Source organism: Sceloporus undulatus, chromosome 4, assembly GCF_019175285.1.
Source record: "Sceloporus undulatus isolate JIND9_A2432 ecotype Alabama chromosome 4, SceUnd_v1.1, whole genome shotgun sequence".
Taxonomy (NCBI): Eukaryota; Metazoa; Chordata; class Lepidosauria; order Squamata; family Phrynosomatidae; genus Sceloporus; species Sceloporus undulatus.
Genome location: NC_056525.1, coordinates 212013585 through 212036702, shown reverse-complemented (window position 1 = coordinate 212036702; position 23118 = coordinate 212013585). Strand labels below are relative to the sequence as shown.

General features: G+C 42.1%; 1 protein-coding gene across 4 annotated transcripts in view; it reads left to right on the top strand.

Moving 5' to 3' along the window:
• The first annotated feature begins 282 nt into the window (after positions 1-282).
• TPD52 (tumor protein D52) overlaps positions 283-23118 on the top strand; it is a 117691-nt gene continuing 94855 nt past the window's right edge. For 2 of the 4 annotated variants that reach the window (XM_042461801.1, XM_042461802.1), the window contains exon 1: positions 285-471. In XM_042461801.1, the coding sequence (XP_042317735.1) occupies positions 435-471 (37 nt within the window). In that variant the 5' untranslated portion in view covers positions 285-434. Of the gene's footprint in view, positions 472-23118 lie in introns of all 4 variants that reach the window. The other 2 variants (XM_042461804.1, XM_042461803.1) reach the window with 2 other exon arrangements.

Here is a 23118-nt window from a genome sequence, read left to right as displayed (position 1 = left end):
GGTTTCCCTTATGGCCAGGCATGGCTTCCCTGATGGGCAAGTGCTGCCATTTGTTTTGGGGCGTCCCATTGCCACACTGCCAGCCAGGGACCTGCTGCCTTTCCTCTGGGCTTCTTCCCCTCCACAAGGGCACCTCAGAAGAAGAAGAAGAAGGACAAGAAGAAGAGGAGCCTCCCCTGCCCTTGGTGCCATCATGGCTCCCCTGCCCTGGGCGCCTGAGGCGGCATGGCGGCTGCTGCTGCTGCTGGTGGCGGTGGTCAGGTGGCTCCCTGGGCGGCTGACGTGGAGGAGGAGGAGGCGGAGGCCAAGGGGAAGCCGCCCTTTTGTGAGGCAGAGGAGGAGTGTGTTGTGGGGAAGAAGAAGAAGAAGAAGCAGGAGCCTCCCTCCCTCAGGTTTCCCGTTCCTCCGCCCGCCTGGAGCCCCCCAGAAAGCAGATGGCTGCAGAAATGGACCCATCTGGCTGCCAACAAGGTAAGGACTGGGAAACACACTGAGGGCTGTGTGGGGTTAAGTTTAGGGTGGCCACAGGCACAGGGGGTCCTCTAAACGCCGTGGAGGACAAGGGACTCCAAAATGGAGGACCTCTCCTGGAAGATAAAGGCAGGAGGACCCAGGAAAGCCACAGAAACAGTCCCAGGGATGTGGACATTTGAGCCAGGTTCAAAATGGAGGACGCTTTTTGGGGAAATTCCTCCTGGACACAGAAGGAGGTGGAATGGAAATGGAGGACAGGTCCTGGAAAAGGAGGACTGGTCTGGTCACTCTGGAGTGAGCCAATAAAAGCTTTAAAAACTCCACTCATAGGAATATGAATTCGTGTTTCTGTAGCCAGGCTCAAAATGGAGGACGGGTCCTGGAAAAGGAGGAGGTTGGTCTCCCTGTTTTCACCGCCAAGGAGGACAAGGCAATGCAAGATGGAGGACATTCTGGGAAAATGGAGGATGTGACCCAAGAAAAGCTAAAAGCACTCGCAGAAATATAAATCAATGCTTCTTAGTCAGGTTCACAATGGAGGACGCTGTGGAAATTCCTTCTGGACACAAGAAGGTTGGGATGTAGGACATGTCCTGGAAAAGGAAGGGTGGTCTGGTCACTCTGGATATGAACCAATGCAAGCTAAAAACACTCCTAGAAATATACATTTGTGCTCAAAATGGAGGAACTTTTGGAATGCCTCCTCTACACTACGTTGAAATGTAGGACAGGTCCTAGAAAAAGAGGACTTCTGGTCAATCTGGCCTCACAGCAAAGGAGGACAAAGCACCTCAAAATGGAGGGCATTCCAAAAGAAAAGCTAAAAACGCTCGTAGAAAGATAATTTTGTGGTTCTTGGTCAGGCTCAAAATGGAGGACCTTTTGGAAATTCCTGCTGGACAGAAGGAGAGGGAAATGGAGGACGGGTCCTGGAAAAGGAGGAGGTTGGTCTCCCTGTTTTCACCGCCTGGACAACGAGAGTAAAGCATTTTTGGGGAGACTGTATTTTATTTTTTTATAATAAATGTTTTTTCTTCATGCAAACCTCCCCCTGGTTTCCCTTCCAGAGAGCCAGGAGAGCGAGGAAAGGCTGCCCTTTCTTTCTTTTCCTTCTTCAAAACCTTTTTCCATTGCAACAGATTTGGGGGAAAGCCAGGAGGATGAGCAACCTGAGAAAGGCTCCCAAAAAGTGGACTTGGAAAAGGAGAGGAAGGAAGGAAGGCTGGAAGCAGAGGGAGGCGTGGCGGCACTGCTTCTTCTCCGTGGCTGCGTCCACACAACAGAAATGATCTGGTTTGACGCCACTTGAACTGTCACGGCTCCAGGGTCCAAAACAGACTGCAGAAATAATCCAGTTCGAGACCGCTTTAGTTGCCCTGGGGAATTCTGTACATTTTGTGAGATACTTAAACTTTGTCAGAGAGCTCTGGTTAGTACAATTCTCAGGATCTCCCAGCACTGAGCCAGGGCAGTTTAAGCGTCCAAAACTGGATTATTTGTCCATTGTGTTTTGGACCCGTGGTCATGGAAATTTGCCTTGCAGGTGATGGACTGCAAGTCCTGTCATCCATTGGCTATAGAAGCTGGAGATCATGGGAGATGCAACCCATTGACATCTGGAGGGCCACAAATTGGGCAGCCCTGCTCTAAAATGACCAAACTACACTGAAGAGCAAATCTCAGGTCTTTCTGCTGTTATTCCTCTTCCACTTCATGCCTGGAAACCATGCTTTATGAGGGGAGACTTAGAGAGCTGGGTATGCTAGCCCAGAGAAGAGACAGTTAAGAGATGATATGATAGCTCTGTTTAAGTGTTTGAAATGGTCTCATATTCAGGATGGAGCAAGTTTGTTTGCTGCTGCTCCGGAGAATAGGACCCAGAGTAGTGGATTCAAACTACAGGAAAAGAGATTCCACTCAAACATTAGGAGGAGCTTCCTAACAGTAAGAGCTGTTTGACAATGGGACTCACTCCCTCAGAGAGTGGTGGAGTCTCCTTCTTTGGAGGTTTTTAAACAGAGGCTGGATGGCCATCTGTCTGAAGTGCTGTGATTATGTGTTCCTGCATGGCTGGGGGTTGGACTGGATGGCCCTTGTGGTCTCTTCCAACTCTATGGACTTTATCACATGGGGAAAATTGGGTGTTGAAACAGCGAAAATTGCATGAAAATCATGCAGTTGCAATTAACATTTTCACACAACGTCGAGTGATTAAAGTGCCATTATCCCAGGAATAAATAGGCATTAAACAGCAACAAATCATTCATGGGGAAATCATAGAATCATAGAATCGTAGAGTTGGAAGAGACCACTAGGGCCATCCAGTCCAATCCCCTGCCATGCAGGAAATCCAAATCAAAGCATCCCTGACAGATGGCCATCCAGCTTCTGTTTGAAGACCTCCAAGGAGGGAGACTCCACTACACTCCGAGGAAGTGTGTTCCACTGTCGAACAGCCCTTACTGTCAGGAAGTTCCTCCTAATGTTGAGGTGGAATCTCTTTTCCTGCAGCTTGCATCCATTGATCCGGGTCCTAGTCTCTGGAGCAGCAGAAAACAAGCTTGCTCCCTCCTCAATATGACATCCCTTCAAATATTTAAACAGAGCTATCATATCACCTCTTAACCTTCTTTTCTCCAGGCTAAACATCCCCAGCTCCCTAAAGCGTTCCTCATAGGGTATGGTTTCCAGACCCTTCACCATTTTAGTCGCCCTCCTTTGGACACGCTCCAGTTTCTCAATGTCCTTTTTGAATTGTGGCGCCCAGAACTGGACACAATATTCCAGGTGGGGCCTGATCAGAGCAGAATATAGTGGCACTATTACTTCCCTTGATCTAGACACTATACTTCTATTGATGCAGCCTAAAATTGCATTGGCCTTGTTAGCTGCCGTATCACACTGTTGACTCATGTTCAACTTGTGGTCTACTTGGACTCCTAGATCCCTTTCACATGTTGTCTCCTTAAGCCAGGTGTCCCCCATCCTATATCTGTGCATTTCATTTTTTCGCCCTAAGTGCAGTACCTTACATTTCTCCCTGTTGAAGTTCATTTTGTTAGCTGTGGCCCAGCTTTCTAGTCTATTCAGGTCATTTTGAATTTTGATCCTGTCATCTGGAGTATTAGCTATTCCTCCTAATTTGGTGTCATCTGCAAATTTGATAAGTATTCCCCCAATTTTTTCCTCCAAGTCATTGATAAAGATGTTGAACAGTACTGGGCCCAGGACAGAGCCCTGTGGGACTCCACTGGTCACTTCTCTCCAGGATGAAAAGGTGCCATTGTTGAGCACCCTTTGGGTTCGGCCGGTCAACCAATTACAAATCCATGTAACAGTTGCCTTGTCTAGCCCACATTTTACAAGCTTGTTTGCAAGAATGTCATGGGGAAGCCTGTCAAAGGCCTTACTGAAATCAAGATATACTATATCCACAGCATTCCCTTCATCTACCAAGCTAGTAATTTTATCAAAGAAAGAGATCAGATTTGTCTGGCATGATTTGTTTCTCTGAAACCCATGTTGACTTTGTGATTATGGAATTGCTTTCTAGATGTTCACAGACTCTCTGTTTAATTATCTGCTCCAGAATCTTTCCTGGTATTGATGTCAGACTAACTGGACGATAATTGTTGGGATCCTCTTTCTTCCCCTTTTTGACGATGGGGACAACGTTTGCTCTCCTCCAGTCTGCTGGGACTTCTCCTGTTCTCCAGGAGTTTTCAAAGATTATTGCCAATGGCTCCGATATTACATTTGCCAGTTCTTTTAATACCCTTGGATGTAGTTCATCTGGTCCTGGTGACTTAAATTCATTTAGATTAACAAGGAATTCCTGTACTATCTCTTTACTTATTTTGTGCTGAAATTCCCCTATTCTGTCCTCTGCTCCTTTATCCTCATTTCTTGCTATTTATTGCCTGTTTATTTCCGGGATAATGGCTCTTTAATCATGATGTATGTGAAAACATTAATCGCGATTGCAAATTTTCATGCAATTTTCACTGTTTAAACCCCCAATTTTCCCCATGTGATAAAGTCCTAAGATTCTGTTGTATGATTCCAAACCTTTTCCTAACCTGCTTCCAGTTTGTTTGTTTGCTTTTGTTTATTATTTTATTTATTTCATTTGTATGCCACCTTTCTCGCAGAGTGGGACTCAGGACTGCTAGCAGACAGTCACTTAAAAAACCTTAGGAATAAAACACTTAATTTTAACACTCATCGCACTTCCTTTTTAACTAGTGTTGAGTATTTCTTCATTTTCAGATGTGGTAACCTAGTCATGCTGTGCTTGAGACATGTGTTTTGTGTATGAGCACTTGTTTTTTTCCTACTGACTGGGCTCCTGGCCTTCTGCTCCAGAGCCTTGTCTTGAGCGGATCATTTGTATGTGTTTTCTCCTGCCTATATGTGGCCAAGAGCCCTCAATACACAATTTATGGTGTATTCTGCACCATAAGGGTACTGAAGCCTTATTGTGTGTGTATGCAAGACTGAATAACGGGGAGAAATTAGAGGAGGTTTTAGTAGAACTGGATTGGGGAACATATGGCCCTACAGATGCTGAAATGCACTCCCATCAGGCTTAGTTGGCATAGACAGGGGTGATGGTAGTTACAGGATCCCATGTTCTCTTGGAATAGAATAAGGTTTGGAAAACAAAACAAAATGAATTGCAAAACAATTCAAAAACTGTCCCTTTTACTCAGCTATGATCAGATCAACTAGATCATACCAACTGTAGCCTTTGCTATGATTCCAGTACAACTCCTGTGTTATATTCTAAAAATGCCCTTACTCTTGCTTCATTTCTGGTTTCATAATTTCCAAACGCCTATGGCTGAAATAATACTAGGCTAGACCACTGGTTACCAAACTTCGGCCCTCCAGATGTTTTTGACTTCAGCTCTAGAATTTCACACTGTTAGATATATGCTGCCACAGGCTTCTGGATGGTGAAGTCCAAAACACCTGAAGGACCAAAGTTTGGGCTGGAGGGTGTGACTAGAAAAGAGACAAATGCCTGAAAGAGCCTTCTTCGGACCTTAAATTGTTTCAGGTGCCTTGAATAGGGAACATGGATGATGCTAAAGCATATGAAATGTTTATAGCAGTTGTCAGATGTTGGCTACACACACAAACACACATGCATGTACGTATATGTCTCCATGTAACCAGTAGCAGCCTCAGATATTTTGGTGACCATGTATTTTATTTGCCTAACATAAAAGAATACAGTAATTCCTTTCTCAGTGAATTTTCAGACATTACAGAAGCAGGCAGGATTTCAGGTATGGGAGAGAGACTTTGCCCCTTTCATTTCTCTGGCTCATGCAGAGAACTTGGAGAATGATGTATTTGTCACTTCATGACAGTCTTTATAAGGATTCTCAGAAAGAGATTCTTGCTGGTCGTTACAACAAAAACAGGAGTGTAGTAACTCCATAAAGACTAGCAAATTTATTGTAGCATGAGCTTTTTTGAGGTGTAGTCTATGAAAGCTCATGCTGTTTAAAAATGTTTGCTTTTATCAAGTTGCAGGTCTTTGGAGTTTATTAAACAGGAGGAATTTCTCTTAAATACGAATGAAAAGAAAGTGGGGCCGCAACGCATTCACTTAAAGTTGCTAGTTTTGCGCAATTATGCGAATACGCATTGCATTCGAACTGGCTCCCCATCGCCAGAAAATAGCATTCTATTGCCTGAATTTGCGTGTGACAGTCTATCACGCAATAACGTTAAACCCCATGATTGCGATCAGATTGCCATTGGATTATACTTCCAATTCCCCTGGTCTGATAAACTCCTTTGTTTTTTGCCACTGCTTCAAGGGCATATCTGAAATGCTGTCCGAAGCTAGACTGACCTGTTTCCTTCTTTGATAACTATGAGAGGTACCCCATATTTGAGGACCTTCTCTCTTTCTAATGGCTTCATTCAGTGAGACTACACTACAGCTGTTGTTCACAGTCTTATAGGCCTCTTCCCTGCTTCATTGGTTTTAGTAAGGACATGGCAGATGCTTTTACAATTTGCTTTGAGATGATTAGTAGCCTGTGTTTTGTGTGAAGGCCACCTTATCCCAAAATATGACACCCCAACACCATAAGTTGCTCCTGTTTTATATTACCTATTGTTGTGTGTCTTCAATTTTTTTCAGACATATGGCAACCCTATCATGGGGTTTTCTTCTGCAGGATTTGTTCAGAGGGGGGTTGCTATTGCCTTCTCCTGAGACTGAGAGAGTGTGACCTGCCCAAGGTCACCCAGTGGGTTTCCATGACTTGAGTGGGGAATTGAACCCTGGTCTTCAGAGATGTAGTTCAAAAGCCCAACACTACACCATGGTGGCTCATTAATGTCAAGCTGCCCTGATATTTTTAGGAAGATGTTTAGAAATAAATAATACATTAAATTATTCAGGCTGTAGCTTTTCTCTTAATGAGTTTGGTGGCAAAACTCCCATTTTGTAAGGATCAGGATGTCTTTCTTTGGTTTTTCAGTGAATCTTGCTAAGCATTGATTGCACATCTCTTTTATGTGGGTTGCATTTGGCAAAGCTGAGCAATTAGACACCAAGGATAATATTAAAAGCATCAATGAAGTGGCCATGTGTCTCTAGGCTGCTTGCCTTTACCTTTCCAAACAGAAATGGTTGTGTTTGTCCTAAATAGCCTTTATGGCCTGTCTGGGGACATAGTCCATCAAAGTGGGCAGTCATGACTGTGGCAAACTGTTCTCACAGCTGTCCCATACTTCTGTGCACTTCAAAACAAACATATTAAGAACCGTTCCACATTTATTTTCCGTTATAGGATGAATATTAATGGCATGACTAAAATGTCTGCTTCCCTATTTTATAGAAAACTATGTTTTAAAAGAGAATTCTGTATTTAGGATCTCCCTCCTCCCCCTCCCCAAAATTAGTAGTAGCTGGAGGCAGGCAGGGCAAAATTGGATTGGCTCCATGGCATAAGTAAATGTTCTGTCTTTAGTATTTTCCTGATGGCAATCCTCTCCCCCTCCCCACTATTTGCCTATTCAGGCAAAATCTGCAGTTATTATAGAGTGTTGGGTTGTTTTATTTTTGTCTTTTGCCTTGTGCAAGAATAATTTTGGGGAATCACTTTAAACTGAGGAGAATGAAAAAGGAAGAGTTTCACTCTGTCTCCTCTATTGTCATCATCCCAGTACAAGATACCTCAGAATATACTATTTGTCCTATATGACATTGCAAAATTTTCAGGATATCCTGATCTCCACCCTGCATCTTGTTGGGCTGCATTTCAGTTGAGTGCTTCATTAAAGTAAACTTTTTGCTAGAAACTGTTGTGTTTTTATAAAATGGAACTATTCTCCTCAAATATGGGGTAAGTGACTAAGCAGCAGTATGCATTCACAGCAGGTGTCAGCAGTGTTCCTCTGCCCTTTTGATGCTATTTCTGAGTATTTCTGAGTATCCCATGCCAGCTGAACTGGTTACTGCTTCTGTCTCTGACTTCTGTAGACGAGCAGGAGGGAGTACAGGTTTTGTTTTCTCTTCAGCTAGGATTCTGGCAGAACAGTTGGTAAGAGAATCAGGTAGTAAAATAAACAAACCGAAGTGCATGGGAATGTTGTATACCAGAGACAAAGTGCTTTGTTGACCAGTGATGTGTGGTGAAGAACCTTCCATGGAACAATAGAGCAATGGAAAGATTTCCATTTCAGAAAGCTTTTCCAGTAATGTATTTTGTGGGGTAGTGGGGAAAATATTTTTCCCCCATAAAATGAGTTAAACAAGGAGTGGAGAAAGTATTATCTATTGATTGCAGGTGCCCTCAATCCTCCTTTTCTGTCTTCCAATCCCTCTCAAACACCCAAATATTGTGGCTTCTTTATTTTCTTTATTTTCTAAAAAAAATCAGAACCTGGAAAGGGTCAGTTACTGTTCCTTTAGGCCACCAGAAGTGCCATATTTGTTAACTCTTTCCTCCCAAACACAGCAACAAACCCAGAAGTGACTTCTGTTGGTGCTTTTCAGTCAAAAATATGGTAGTGAGGTACTGTGGTTGTGCAGAGTGATAATTGGTTTCTTCCCACTCTGATTTAAACTGTACTGAGTGTGCTCTTTTGATTTTCTTTCTCTTTTTTTCCTGGATTATATTTCAATTAAAATACTTTTGGACATTATTATTATTATTATTATTATTATTATTATTATTTCCATTATTATATTTATTTCTATCCGACTTTTTCCATAATTTGGGGCTCAAGGCAGCTTTCAAAAGTTAAAGCAAACTTAGATAAATTTCACAGCATACAAAAGTTAAAAAGCAATTAAGCTATCATAAAATTAAAACCACAAAACAAATTAAAAACAACACCAAATAAAAAGTCAAGCACATTATACAAGCCTGTTTCTTTGATAAATCAATTCTCAGAGGCCTGCCAGAATAAAAAGCTTTTTATTTGCTGGTGGAAAGATAGTGTGCCAGTTTAACCTCTTTGAAAAAGTAGTTCCACAGCCTGGGGACAGCCACTCAGTTTCCCCTGTTTCCAACAAATGTAACTGAGAATGATGGGACAGAGCACTGCAAAAATCTTTTGAGATATTTACGCAGCATATCAAATGGCATGCTCTACAGGGAAATATATATGAGGTAAAATTTCATGCTATATTTTAGTAGAAATTGTGGCACATGAGGACAGTTCTTCCACACCCTAAAACAATTCTGCAAAGAGTTAAGGACTCTTCACTCTATTAAAATTGTTAGTGACCAATTTAAGTGTATTTGCTATTGCTTTATATTATGGCCACCTAAAGTTAAGGGTGCCATAATATATACAGGCTTTTAATAACAAGGGATGAAAATGTTGATTAACAGTGTCAGGCCATTAGCTGGTATGCTACTGATAGTCAGTAAGTTCCAGGCTGATGACATGTCCCTAAAACCAATAAACATCATACCATCCTGGCTGGTGTATTTTGATTGCAAGATATTGCCTCCTAGTTTCCGTAGTGACTAACTTAAAAGCATATCTAAAGCCATACTGCAAAATATTTTCCTAGCACTGAGCAGCATACCTTAAGGCAGCGGTGGGCAGAATGCTGTCCTTCGGACTCCTCAGCATAACCTTAGAAGCTGTCGAAAACTCTCAAACCACCTCAGATCTTTTAAAATATTTTCAGGCTAATTTTCAGCAGGGTTCCCCCCTCCCCTCCCCCCCAAAAAAAACTGTCCCAAAGCCACCAAAATTGCCTGAAAATGTGGTTTGCTTCTAACCACCCAGATCACCCTGAGACAAAAATAAAACACAGCTAAAATCAGCCAAATGGTGATGAGAAGTGAGGTTGCATCACTTTGGGCACAATGAAATGCACTGGTGTGCGGGGGAGAAATGCTCCCCATCCCCTGCACAATTGTCACCCCTGTCTTAAGGGCATGTTAATGCAGATGACTTTTAGTTGTAAAGTATTTGTGTACTGTACACTGTTCAGTAATATCTAAAACATCCCAAAAAAGAAAGGCACAGCTGTATAGTAAGTCAGGCAACCTAGTCCTATATATGTGATCTAGTCCTTTCATATACATAGCATTGCACCCCAGTCTGTTTTTATTTTAATGTTATGAAAGGATAATGCAGTGCTGTTTTCTCAGTGTTGCTGTTTTTTGTCAGTGGTATAATTATCCTGCTAAATGGACTTTTGCTGTATAAGCGTCCTTTTTCTGTATTAGCCTGAACTTGAATAACCTTCTAAATGCATGCAGAAAACAAAAGAAGTTTCTAATTTTAATTTACAATTTAAAATAAAACTGTTATCTTCTTGACTGCTTATACATTCAGTGAGTGGGTTTACCCATTTGATTGGGTCTCTTCCCTTTGAGTAAGCAACTAGCTTGGGAATATCTGTTAAAAATTTTTTGGATTCCAGGCTTAGTGTGATTTTCTGTGTGTGTAAGCATTTGTATAGTATTGTTAATGAATTAGGCCTATTCATACTAATCAAGACAGCCTATCACTATGGTTTCACGGAAAAGTGCTGATTGTTCAAGTGTCAATAGCTTGTCAAAAGAATCTTACTGTTCTTTACTGGCCCAGGTCTGGGGAATTTATATCAGAAACTTGGGGGAAGTTCTGAGTGGTGGAAGCAATTTAGTGTTGGCTTGAGACAAAGTTTGGGGATAGCAGGAGATAAAGCACCTTGAGGTAAGAGAAGCTTGCTGACTATTTCATTCATGGTTGGCACGTCTGGTGCCTACTCTTCAGAATTTGATCCTAGTAGGCTATGACTGCAGTTGTTTTCAAATGTTAAGACATTAAAGACTTATTGAGAAATTCTCCTCTACCCATTGAGTGTAAATGCATGGAAGAGGGTGGGGAGTGTGATTCTTAGGTCCCTCTTCAAACCTGATGTCCACTGCATTGGGGATTTACTTGTACACTGCTGAATGCTTATAGGTGGCCCACCTGATTTATCATGGGGTATGCTTGGGGGTCCCAGTTGTTGGTTTCACACACTCACATTCAGCTGAAGGTCTGTATGTGGTCTTTTACAAGCTTCTATTTTCAAAGATGGTCATCACGAGGGTAGGGCAGATGGTATAGTCCCAGCACTGTGTACATGTTTATCCATAGGAGTGGTGGATCTCTAAATGAGGTTTAAATCTCTAGTTCCTTAGCCAAATGAAAAATTCAACCCTACAGTTTTATCCCTTAGACTTGGGCTTTATTTGAAGTAGCAAATATGTAACAGATTACTTTGGCCACTGCAAAATACACTGTTACTTCTTTTTCTAAAATAAATGCATCTAATACAGTGGTGCCTCGGGTTACGAAATTAATTCGTTCCGTGGCACCGTTCGTAACCCGAAAAGCCTTCGTAAGCCGAATTGCCATAGGCGCTAATGGGGAAAAGCCGCGATTCCGTGCGAAAAAGCCGAAAAAAGCACCAAAAGTTTTTTCGTAACCCGAAAAAACATTCGTAACCCGGAACAATGTTTTCCTATGGGATTTTTTCGTATCCCGAAAATTTCGTAACCTGGGTATTTCGTATCCCGAGGTACCACTGTATTTACATTAAGAGGAGCACAGTAGCTTTCTCTATAATATGCTGCTGCCACTGATTCTTAAAAAACAAAAACAGTAGAACAAGGTTCCCTCTTGTAGTAACAAATCCAATGAAAACTTGTGAACTTGTCTCTTGTATTTGCATTTGTATTTACTTTCATCGGTATGGAACAATATTGAATGTTCTAACTACCTTATTTTCTGATGTATAAGGTGACTGGATGTATAAGACGACCCCCAACTTTTCAACTTAAAATATAGTTTGGGATATACTCACTATATAAGACTACCTCTTTCTTCCACGATAAGTCAGAAAGGAGCTGAAGGCACACAACAATAACAACATCAGTAGCAGCAGCAGAGGAGGAAGAGGGGGAAAAGGAGGAGAAGGAGGAGAAAGAAGAAGAGGAAGAGGGGAAGAAAAAAAAGAGGAGAAGAAGAAAAAGAAAAGGGGAAGAAGAGGAGGAGAAAGAAGAAGGGCCCAGCTAACCAGCTGCCTTCTCCAGAGGCAGAGGAGCCGCGTGCCACTGCCTCTGGAGAATGCCTTGCCACCGCGGCCTCTCTCCTCAGGGCCCAGCTAGCTGGCAAGGCCTTCTCCGAGGCAGAGGGCGCACTGTGCAGCTCCTCCCCCTCTGAAGAAGGCCTTGCCAGCCAGTTGGGCCCTAAAGAGAGAGGCCACGGCAGCAAGGCCTTCTTCAGAGGCGGAGGATGTGCCGCTCGGCTCCTCTGCCTCGGGAGAAGGCCTTGCCGCCGCAGTCTCTTCTTGGTGCCCAACTGCCTGGCAAGGCCTTTTTTCCTCGCCGTATAAGACGACCCCCGACTTTGGAGAAGATTTTCCTGGGTTAAAAAGTCGTCATACACCAGAAAATACAGTAGTTTAAAAAAGTAAAGATTTTTCCTAAATTAGATTCTGATTCTGATTTGGTGCACATAGACCGAAAGGAAAACAGTCATGTTTAAAAGCACAAAAATATAAAACTGCACTATAGATATTTTGCAGTTCCCATCAGGCCTAGCCAGCACAGCCAGAGGTGTGGGTCGTGGGAGCTGCAGTCCAACAGCATGTGGAGAGGTGGAGCACACATTTCCCTTCTCTAGCATAAAGTGTTGGTAGGATTATAATTATAGTAAAAGCTCAACAGGGCTTAGGGTTCCAACATGTTCTCTAATCTGGCACAGGCTGCAATTCTGGTATGTATAATCCTTGCTAGATTCCTTGTGCTGGTCAGCTAATTTAAAGAGGATAAGTACCAAAAATACAATAAAATTAGCAGATGTGATAAATTAATTTATAAAATAGTAAACTTGTAAAATACAGTAAAACAACTGTGACAAAAATGCACCTGGGAAATAAAACTGAGGTTTCATACTAGAATTAGAACAGATCTCATTGCTTTAGATGGTAAGCATATTTATCCAGAAGAGGATCTATTCCCAAGAAACGTCTGAAGAAATTCTGTTGGAGAAATGAGTATTTAGACCCACCTTCCCCAACCTGCTATCCTCCATATGCTTTGGAGTAAAGTTTTTATAATGCCCGACAATTGGTTTTAATGGTTTATGTGATTTTTAACTCAGAACATCTGGATAACATTTAGTTGAGGAAGACAAATTTAAATTTTGCTGCTTTTTGGGGGGGAGGGGGCTGCTTTTTTCCTTTCCAGATTGTGGTGACCATGAGGTCAGCCTACCATGGGGGTTTTGCTGTCACCTTCCTCTGAGGCTGAGTGAGTGTGCATTACCCAAGTTCACCCAGTAGGTTTCTTTGGCTGAGTGGGGATTGCAACCCTGGTCTCCAGAATCTTTAGTCCACCATTAAACCACTACACCCTAATGTTATTTGGACTTGCTTTATTGTAAAAGCCAATATAGTGTAGTCATAAGAGGGAGAAGACTTCGGAGATTCAGGGTCAGCCACCACTGAACTATAAAAGTCACTAGGGTCTGTTACAGACTGCCAAAATAAAGCTGCTTCGGGTCTCTTTGAAGGTATGCTATTTAAATGATGCATGCATCCTAAGAATCCGAAAGCTGCACCAAATCTGCACTCCAGTGTTTAGGAATGGAGTGTGGCTTTGGCGCAACCTCCGGACTCTTAGGACCCAAGCATCATTAAATAGCATACCTCCAAAGAGACCCGAAGCAGCTTTATTTTGGCAGTCTGTAACAGGCCTAGGTGACTTTGGAACAATCTCACAGGACTGTGAGGATAATGGGGGAATGAAGAGAACCATAGACAGTGCTTAAAGCTCATTGGAAGAAAGGCAGAATGTAAATGTTGACAAGTAATCATTATATTAGTGTTACACTTCTGCATAATTGTGTCACTGGAAAAATGAGTTAATGCATCTGCAAACCCCCATCTCCCACAGAGACAGCCACCCATTCAAAACAGTGCAGTGAATCATCAGACTTGGGGCCCACTGAGACTGTACAATATAATCATTCTATGATTTCATTTTAACTGACTTAGTTCAATGCTGTTGAATCCTGGGATTTGTTGTTTGGTGAGGCATTGGAGAATGTTCTGGCTGAGAACTCTAAATGCCCCCCTCTCTACATTCCTATGTAGCATAGTGGTTTGAGTGTTGGACTATGACTCTGGAGACCAGGGTTTCATTCACCACTGAATGACTTTGTGCAAGTTACATTCTCAGCTTCAGGAGAAGGCAATGACAAACCTCCTCTGAACAAATATTGCCAAGAAAATCCCATGATAGGTTCTGCCTTAGAGTCAACATAATTTGGAGATGATTTGAAGGCACACAACAACAACAGCAACAACCATATCAACCATATCAACCTTTGGTATCCATAACCTGAAACCATGACAGTTGAAGTGGAGTCATAGTGACATAATTGTATAGTGTGAATAGATTTCCTTACAATGAATCATTGATAAATTGCTAGCTAGGAATATGAGCATGTAGAGGTCTAGGTTTGCCTTAGGGTCACCATAAGCTGGAAATGTCTTGAAGGCAAACAACAACAACAACAACAACAACAAATCTTGAACTCTTTTTAACAAGCATAAGTGAGTTGACAGGGCCATGTTAACCTTTCTGTATAGTACTCAGTGACTCAGATGAATATGCTTATATGATGTGATGAATTATATAATTCAAATATGACAGAATACCTAGCATCAGAGCATGCTGAAAGTATACTTTCCTTCCTAAAGAAGATAAGCACAGAGTTTTCTCAATATAGTAAAGATTCCAGTAAAATGCTTTCTCATCTAGCAAAGTAGGTAGGAGCTAGCATCTGCATGTGCTATCACAGTGTGACATACAGTCTCTCATGGAATGATTCAAGCAGGAATGAGTCACATAGCAACTGAAAAATGTTGTCAAATGGTGGTATACCACACCTGTATGATGGGAGAACAACAGGGTTCCCACCCCCATTGTGCCAACCTCTGGCACCATACTTGTGCTTGCTGATTAGAACCATTTCTTTTTTCCTGAAAATTTGCTGCGACCAACACCAGTCCAGAGACCACCAATTTAAGTAGCACTGATGTATAAAATGACTTTGGGGGCGGGGGGATTGCACCTTTAATGTATTCTTTATAAAAGCTTTGCTTTCTTGTCACAATATCAAATAATTTGTTACTGCATATTTCCAGTTTACACTCATCTATTTTGTACTGGTAGTAGGCAGAACAGGAAGCCACAAAATCTGTTCTTTCCTTTTTGTGTGTGTATGAGGAGAGGGAGATGGATCACACAACACCCTTGCTGCAACAGCTCCACCGGCTGCTGTTCTGTTTCAAAGGGTTTGGTTGTGGCCTATAAAGCCCTACATGGCTCAGATCCAGGTTAGCTAAAGGATCTGAACCTGCAGTCTTCTGGGGATGCCCTTCTCTATGTCCCACCAACTTCACAGGTACATGTGGCGGCAGCACAGGAGAGCTTTTTCAGTGGCTGCTCCCAGGCTCCAAAACTTCCTTCCTAGAGGGGTTAGATTGGTGCCTTCTTTTCTGTCCTTTCATAAAAGTTACTTATCCTGCTATTAATCAGTAAAAACTACTCAGATTAATAATAACAAAATAATCTCTGATCTCAGATTTACAGTCTAAAAGACACAACAACAAAAAAAGGAAAACCATGGAGAGGGAAGAAGGGAGAAGAAGCAAACTTGGGCACCAGTTGTAAGTTGTGTTGTGTGCCTTCAAGCTGTTTATGGCAACCCTAAGGCAAATCTTTTACAGGGCATGTTTCTTCAGAGGGGCTTTGCCTTTGCCTTTCTCTTAGGTGAGAGAATGTGACTTGCCCAAGGTCACCCGGTGGGTTTCTGTGGCCGAGAGGGGATTTGAAGGCTGCTGTGTAGAATCATAGTCCAACACTCAAACCACTACACCATTCTCCATACACACATGTGTATACAAAGTTCTTGTATAACCAGCAGGAATGGAGATTGGTTCCAAGGAGAGGAGAAGCAAGTGGTTGCTGAAGTCTCAGATAAGCTGATGAAATGTCCCTGATTGTCTTCTGTTTCTCCCTTTACTGTAGCTTCATGGTATGGCTGCTATTGCTGTTATATGACAACCTGTAAAGGGAGGCGGTTGGCTGTGCAGCAGACCTGTTGCTGGCCATGTGTCCCCTTTCTTCATTCCTTCTTTTAACTTGATTTCATTCTAGTTGCAGGAAGCTTCTGTTCAGACAACTCATATTTCGTATAGATGTTTAGACAACTAATTATGAATTAATACACTTCAGGCAATGATTGAAACTTAGCCCGGGGGTGGGGGGGTGGGGGGGTGGGACTGAACTGTAGCAGCACAGAGACACTGATTGTACTGAGATTTTCCAGTGTTTAACAGAAATTCAGGCTTGAAGATAACTGCTTTATTAGGAGTCCTGGTTTTGATGTCTTCCATTGCCAAGCAAAGCAAGCTGTTGAAAGAGGGACAGATTGTTCTCTTCCCTCATTTGTCAGGCTGCTCACTTGCCTGGAAAGATTCTGCATGGAATTCCTGGCTTTTCAGTGGTGGTTAAATTTAAGATTGTATTACCATATATACTTGACTATATGCCGAGGGCAGGTTTTGCGCACAGAATTATGGATTTTGATATAACCTGTGGAAGTAAAACTTAGGGGCATGTAAGAAAGGATGTAAAGGTTGAAACAAAGGAAAACAAAGAACCTACACAATTCTGGCAAGTATAACTGTTTGTGCTCACCCTAAAGGCTGGATGAAGAGGAACTACCACTGCTGTTTTCCCATTCAGGCATTCAGAAAGTCCAGAAGCAGCATCACAGTGGAGAGCAAAGGAGTTGCTTTTAGTTTCTCCTGGGATGGACTAACCTCTCACCTTTTATCACTTGACTCAGAGAAGATGGTTCCTTTTTAAATAAGAGTTAAAGTACAGTACTTATATTGACCCATGGATGAGTTGACTCAGGCTTTTTTACTAAAATTTCTGGACATAGACATGAATATATACAGTAGCTATTTTCGTTATCTGTAGCTGAATGGAAGACAACAATGTTGTTTTTCAAAACAAGATGCATCCACGGAAGGCTCTTAAGTATCTTCTTTCATAGCCTTAGCTGTGAGTACTGTATATACTCATGTATAGGTCTAGAAATTTAGGTAAAAAATTGACCCAAAAAGCCTGAGTCGACTTGTCCATTGGTCAATGTAGGTACTGTACTTTAACTCTCATTTTAAAAAAGGGAACCATCCCCTGGTGAAAAGCAAGAGTGTAATTTATCTTGGAAGCACTGAACCCCTCTATTCTCTCATCCGTCCAGCCTTTATTTGCTAATTAGCTTACTTGCTGTTCACCGCTATGATCTTTGGAATAGCAGTATAGAAATAAAACAAATTATTAATTATTATTATTTAAAGTGAGCACAAAGTTATGTCTTCTGGAATTTGGAAAGTTCTTTGACATTGTTTCCCTTTGCTTCATCATACAGATCCGTTCTTACTTGCCCCGCAGTTTTACCGTTCACTTACTCATGGGTCATATAAAAATCCATAATTTTGGTTGCAAAACTTGCCCTCGACTTATACATGAAATCGACTTATAGTAGAGTACATACAGTATATGGTCATGTGTTAATTTGTCTTGCAAACTTATTTAAGGCTGACAATAGTAACATGCAATTTTATCTGGATAAAAGCACCAAAACAAGCATAACATGCATAACATAACATATCAAAGTGCCATGAATTACCATCATTGGTACACCTTGAGGACACTATTTGAAAGCATAACATGCAAATAGTGTCCTCAAGGTGCATAAATAGTGGTAATTCATGGCACGGATATAAATTAGGGGCAAAAAAGACCGCCCCAAAGGAAGGGCTTTGTGCTGCCCCTTCAGCGCTTGATTGGAGCCACGGCAATTGCACACTGTGGCCCCAATCCAACGTTTTGCTGGCTCTAAAAGAAATGGCAATATGTGGCTCCTTTTAGAGCCGGCAAAAAGGTGCCCTTGCCACGGCAGCTGCACTTTTCGGTGCTCTTTTTGGTGTGTGTTGTATAAACAATGTGCTGTGATGTCACCTGCTGGGTGGTTGGTTGGGCAGCATGGGGATGGTGTCAGGGTGTGTGTCGGCCAAACATCACGCCCCCATGCTGCCCGCACACCAGTGCTTCAAGCTGGTGTGTACAGCCCCAAAGTGAGGAGAGTTGATCTGTTTCCTTTTGGTATACAATACAATAAACTGTCATCACTAGGTACCAAAAGGATATTTGCATTGCAGGGTTCACAAGGCAGTTAGTGATTCTAGGACCTGTGATGATTCTGGGAATCTAGAATTTTTTATTTGGCAGTAACATCAAAAGCCTCAGTCTCTGGAGTAGTTGGGAACTATTGCCTCTGTGATTCAATGGTACTTGTATCTGCCACGATGGTGCAATTTCATAGTGCTCACCTTCCAACTTTCTAGAGTCAACGTGGCAAAGGTAGAGTTGTCCAGTACAGATCTGACATCTTTAAACATGTTTTAAAAGGCTTACTATAAAGTCGAAATAATTTTGGATGTCTTCCCAGCACTAATGCTTCCTCTAAAACAAGCAAAATCAAGGCCCTTATAGGTGCTCTCATAGCTCTTACAAAAGTGAATCAATATTATATGCAGCAACTTCCTCTTGTGGTTTCAGTTACCTAACATCTACCCTTCACTGTAGGTGAAGTGAAGCAGAACCATGAAAAAATGTTCATAGTTGGCTAACCAGCAGGGCTGCTAGTTTGAGACTGCTTTAACTACCCTGGCTCAATGCTAGAGAATTCTTGGAACTGTAGTTTTGTGACACACTTATCCTTCTCTGTCAGAGAGCTGTGGTGCCACAATAAACTACAATTCATAGTATTCCCTATTATTGAGCCAGGGCACTTAAAGTGGTCTCAAACTGGATTATTTCTGCATTGTATTTTGGACCAAAGATAGTCTTTGTTATTGTTAACCACCCTTGAGTTGATCTTGACTCATGGTGACTCTGTGGATGAGACATCTCCAAGGGGCTGTGCAGACAGCTCTGAAAGGGCGGCCTCCAGCCGCCCCTTTTACAGCCAGATCAAGGCTGCGGCCTCAATCTGGCCTTTCCGCGGCACAAAAAGGAGCCACAAAAAGTGGCTCCTTTTTACACCCTGGAAAGGGCGTGATAACTGCAGCACCATGGCTTTATGGCACTCCTTCGGTGCTGCATCATGTGGACGCAGTGCAGGGGAACGCTGTGACACTGCACATCATGCGGTGCGGCATATGGCATCATGCCACCCTGGGGTCAGAGCCGGGGCATGCGTCATATGGATGCTATGCCCTGACCCCACCCCCAAACTGGCCTTTTAGGCTGGTCTGCACAGGGCCCAAGACTTTCTATCCTCCAGTATTCTTCTAAGTTCTTGCAGATTCCTGTGACCTCCTTAACTGAGTCGATCCATCTAGCATGTGATCTTCTTTTGTTTCTACTTCCCTCCACCTTTCCTAACATTATTGTCTTTTCTAATGATTTATACATTCTAATGATGTGGCCCAAGTATGACAGCCTCAGTTTAGTCATCTTTGGCGGGTTACATACCGCCAAAATGTACGTGCTCGGCACGTACTAGGTTTAGGAAGGGGCGTCCTTTCCGGATGCCCTGTAAAGATATTTGCTCAGATTTTGGAGAATATTAATTAGCTCAACACACCAATATGGGGCTTCTTACAAATACCCTTTTCGGATCAAATCCCAGCAGTGTTTGCCAAGGGACCAGAACTTCCAGGAACTGACGCAAAGGCAAAGTCTTTGAATTTTAATCTAGTTTATTGATGCACAGGGGGACACACTCACATCCATACATTCACTCATGCACTCACTCAAGGCTAATATAAAAAAACGGAGGAAAAATGGAGAGAGAACACAAGGCCTGCTAATGGAAATACTTGCCTGAGATGGTTTCCCTAGGAATCAAGGTAGATGCAGCAACACTGAAGGAAAATGGGGAAAGGGGTGTGTGGAACCACGCCAGGAGAAGCAGACTGGAGTGCCTGCCTGCCACCAACATGGAACATTGAACAAAGGAGAAACTGAACTTTAAATAGGTTCCTAGTCACGTACTCAGTGGAGGCTGTTGTCCTACATCAAAGCAAAACCAAATTTACGCATCACTTGATCCATAGGCATCCTCTGTCATGGGAAAAGATTGATACCGGAATGGCTTGTATCTGTGAAACATCTCCCAGTCATAAATCTGTCTCCTAGGTGTGAAGGAATCTTCCTGTTTGCAACTCCTAACTAAGGCTGGCTGCCTACATGGTCTCTCCGCTTTCAGATCATGGCAGCCAAGGGGGCAGCTCCCATAATGCCTTTCCATTAGGGTCATAAGGAGACATACTTCACCCTATAGATGCAGGACTTGCTTAGAGGCCTCTATGATCAAGTGATGCAAGGAAGAGGGGCCACCTGATTACCTCCACAGATGCATTTTGGGATAGGGATTTTGAGGGTATTTTTATAAAATTCCAAACTTGATAACAGCCCCTAACTCTAGTATGTGCTGAGCACGTACAAAATGACGGCGCCCATTCTACATGGGCGCCGCCATTTTGACGTAGTGGATGCTTAGCGTCCACACGTCACGGCGTGGAAATGACGCCGCAAGTGCACCATTGGCGCCTTGTGGCATCATTTCCGCGCCGCAAAAAGAACCCGCTTTTTGCAGAGCCGGGGAACCGCGCAGTTTGTCCGCTGCAGTTCCCTGGCGCAGCAAACACGGGCGCTAGCAGAGTGCCCTTTTTGGGCGCTCTGTAAAGCACCTTTTTCTTCAGGAAGATTTCAGGCTTAATCTGTTCTAGCACCCATTTATTTGTTATTTTTGCTTTCTACAGTATCCTCAGCACTCTTCTACACCACATCTCAAATGACTTTATTCTCTTTTTATCCAACTCTCGCATTCAGACATTCTTCTGGTTTCTTGATTGCAGTCCCTGCTCTGATCAATGTTTGATCCAAGGTATAGGAACTCTTTTACTATTTTTATATCCTCATTGTCTAGGTTGAACTTGTGAAGATCTTCCATGGTCATTATTTTTATTTTCGTTGTGTTCAACAGTATTCCTGCCTTTTCACATTCTTCCTCAGTAGTTACTCTAGGTCTTCAATGTTTTCTGCTAATAGTATGGTGTCATCTGCATATCTTAGATCCTTCCTCCTATTTTCATCCCTCCTGCTTCTGCATCCAGGCCTGCTTTTCTTCTTATATTTTTTTGTGTACAAGTTGAAAAGATAGGGTAGAAGTATGCAGCCTTGTCTGACCCCTTTGCCAATTGGGAGCCATTTGCTTTCTCCGTGTTCTGTTCTAACAGTAGCTTCTTGTCCTAGGTATAGATTCCTCATCAGCACGATCAGATGTGTTGGCAGTGGCACTCCCATGTCTTTAAGGGCGTTCCATAACCTTTCATGATCTATGCAGTTAAAAGCTATACTGTAGTCTATAAAGAACATGCTGATTTTCTTTTGGAATTCCTTGGTGGGCTCCATTAACCATCATACATTTGAAGTGTAGAGACAGACTAATCCTCCTTAAATACTTGCCAAATTGCTGCTAAGTGGCAGTCTCATTTGCCAATGGATATAGCCCTATAAATAGTTTGGGATCCACAATCCCACAGTCAGATGGGACGTTAATAATTTGTAGACACAAGCATATAAAAGAGGAACAACTTTCCTCATTTTAGTCCATTTTGTTTATTTGACTGCTATAGTTTGTAGTTAATTGCTAACTTTATATGCAGCCTTATTGATACAAGTCAGATAAATATTTTTAAAATAAAAATTGGATAAATGGTAATGGGAACATAGACACTAGAGATGACTAGTAGGCAAAGGACCTTAAATGATTTTACAGCACTGTATATTTTGAAATTCTAGAACAAATTGCTTCATAAAGTTCTAATTCACTTTAGTCTTTAACTTTAGACTTGTGACAGCTGTTCAGTGAAACAAAACAAGCTTTTAGTAGCATTGATTAATATCTTATGACTGCCTTGCTTGATTTCACTGAGCAGTCTTATTTTGCATTAAGAATATTTGTTTTCAGAATATAAATGGCAAGATGGAGAACATTGGTACTTTCAGCCAGGATTAAATTGTTTTGGTTTAGGCCATATTACGTCTTGTAATATTCTATTCATGACCAGAGAATAACTTTATATCTACTACACTATAAATAGAGGTCCCTTTCTTTGGGAAGCTGGCGTTTCAGTGGTATTCTGTTGTTTTTATGTGCCTTCAAGTTGATTCCAACTTTTGACTCCAACTTGCAGTGACCCTGTCATATGGTTTTCTAGGCAAGTCTTATTTGCAGGAGGCTTGCTTTTGATCCTTCTTAGACTGAATAAATTCATGTTACATGGGGTCTCACTGAATTTCTAAACCACCTTTTCTGATCAAGACCACCCAACTTAGTTAATAAAATGAAAATACTGTACAAAAATCAAATAATAACCTTTAAAATTTATAGTACGGAAAGCCAACAATACATGAAATAGAATTCAGCTAGAATAAAAGATCCATGTAATCACTTCACAGACACTGTGTGTGTGTGTGTAAAGTTAGTTATTCCCACTTACTGTGCATGCTGCCTGAGAAGCCATCATGATCCTGGATAATGAGGAATAAGAAGTCAGAGACATAGCTGTTGTGGTCTGGATCAGTACACAAAGGGATTTTGTAGCACCTTTGAGGCTAACTCAGAGAAAGAAATTGGTAACATGAGTTTTCACAGATTAAGATCTACTTCATCAGATGGTAAACTAAGAAGTAGACTTAGAGGCCATTCAGACTACCTTTTGTACTGAATTGTAACCCGGATTAAAAATCAGAAGTTCCCATTGCACCAGTTTAAACACATCAGAATTAGGGTCTTTCACACCCAATCCAGGGCAAATCCCCCATAGAACGGTTTTTCCAAAAGTGGATTACGTATTTCCCGTGTCTTTTAGGAAAACCCATTTCTTCCCTGCTGCCGGCAAATCCAGGGGAGGGATTTAGGTCAGAGGGAAGGCAGAGCGCGGAACATGCCTCCCCTTTCGCAGGCAGCTTTTTCTCTCCTTTTTCTTTTGTAATTTTATTTTTGACAGATTAT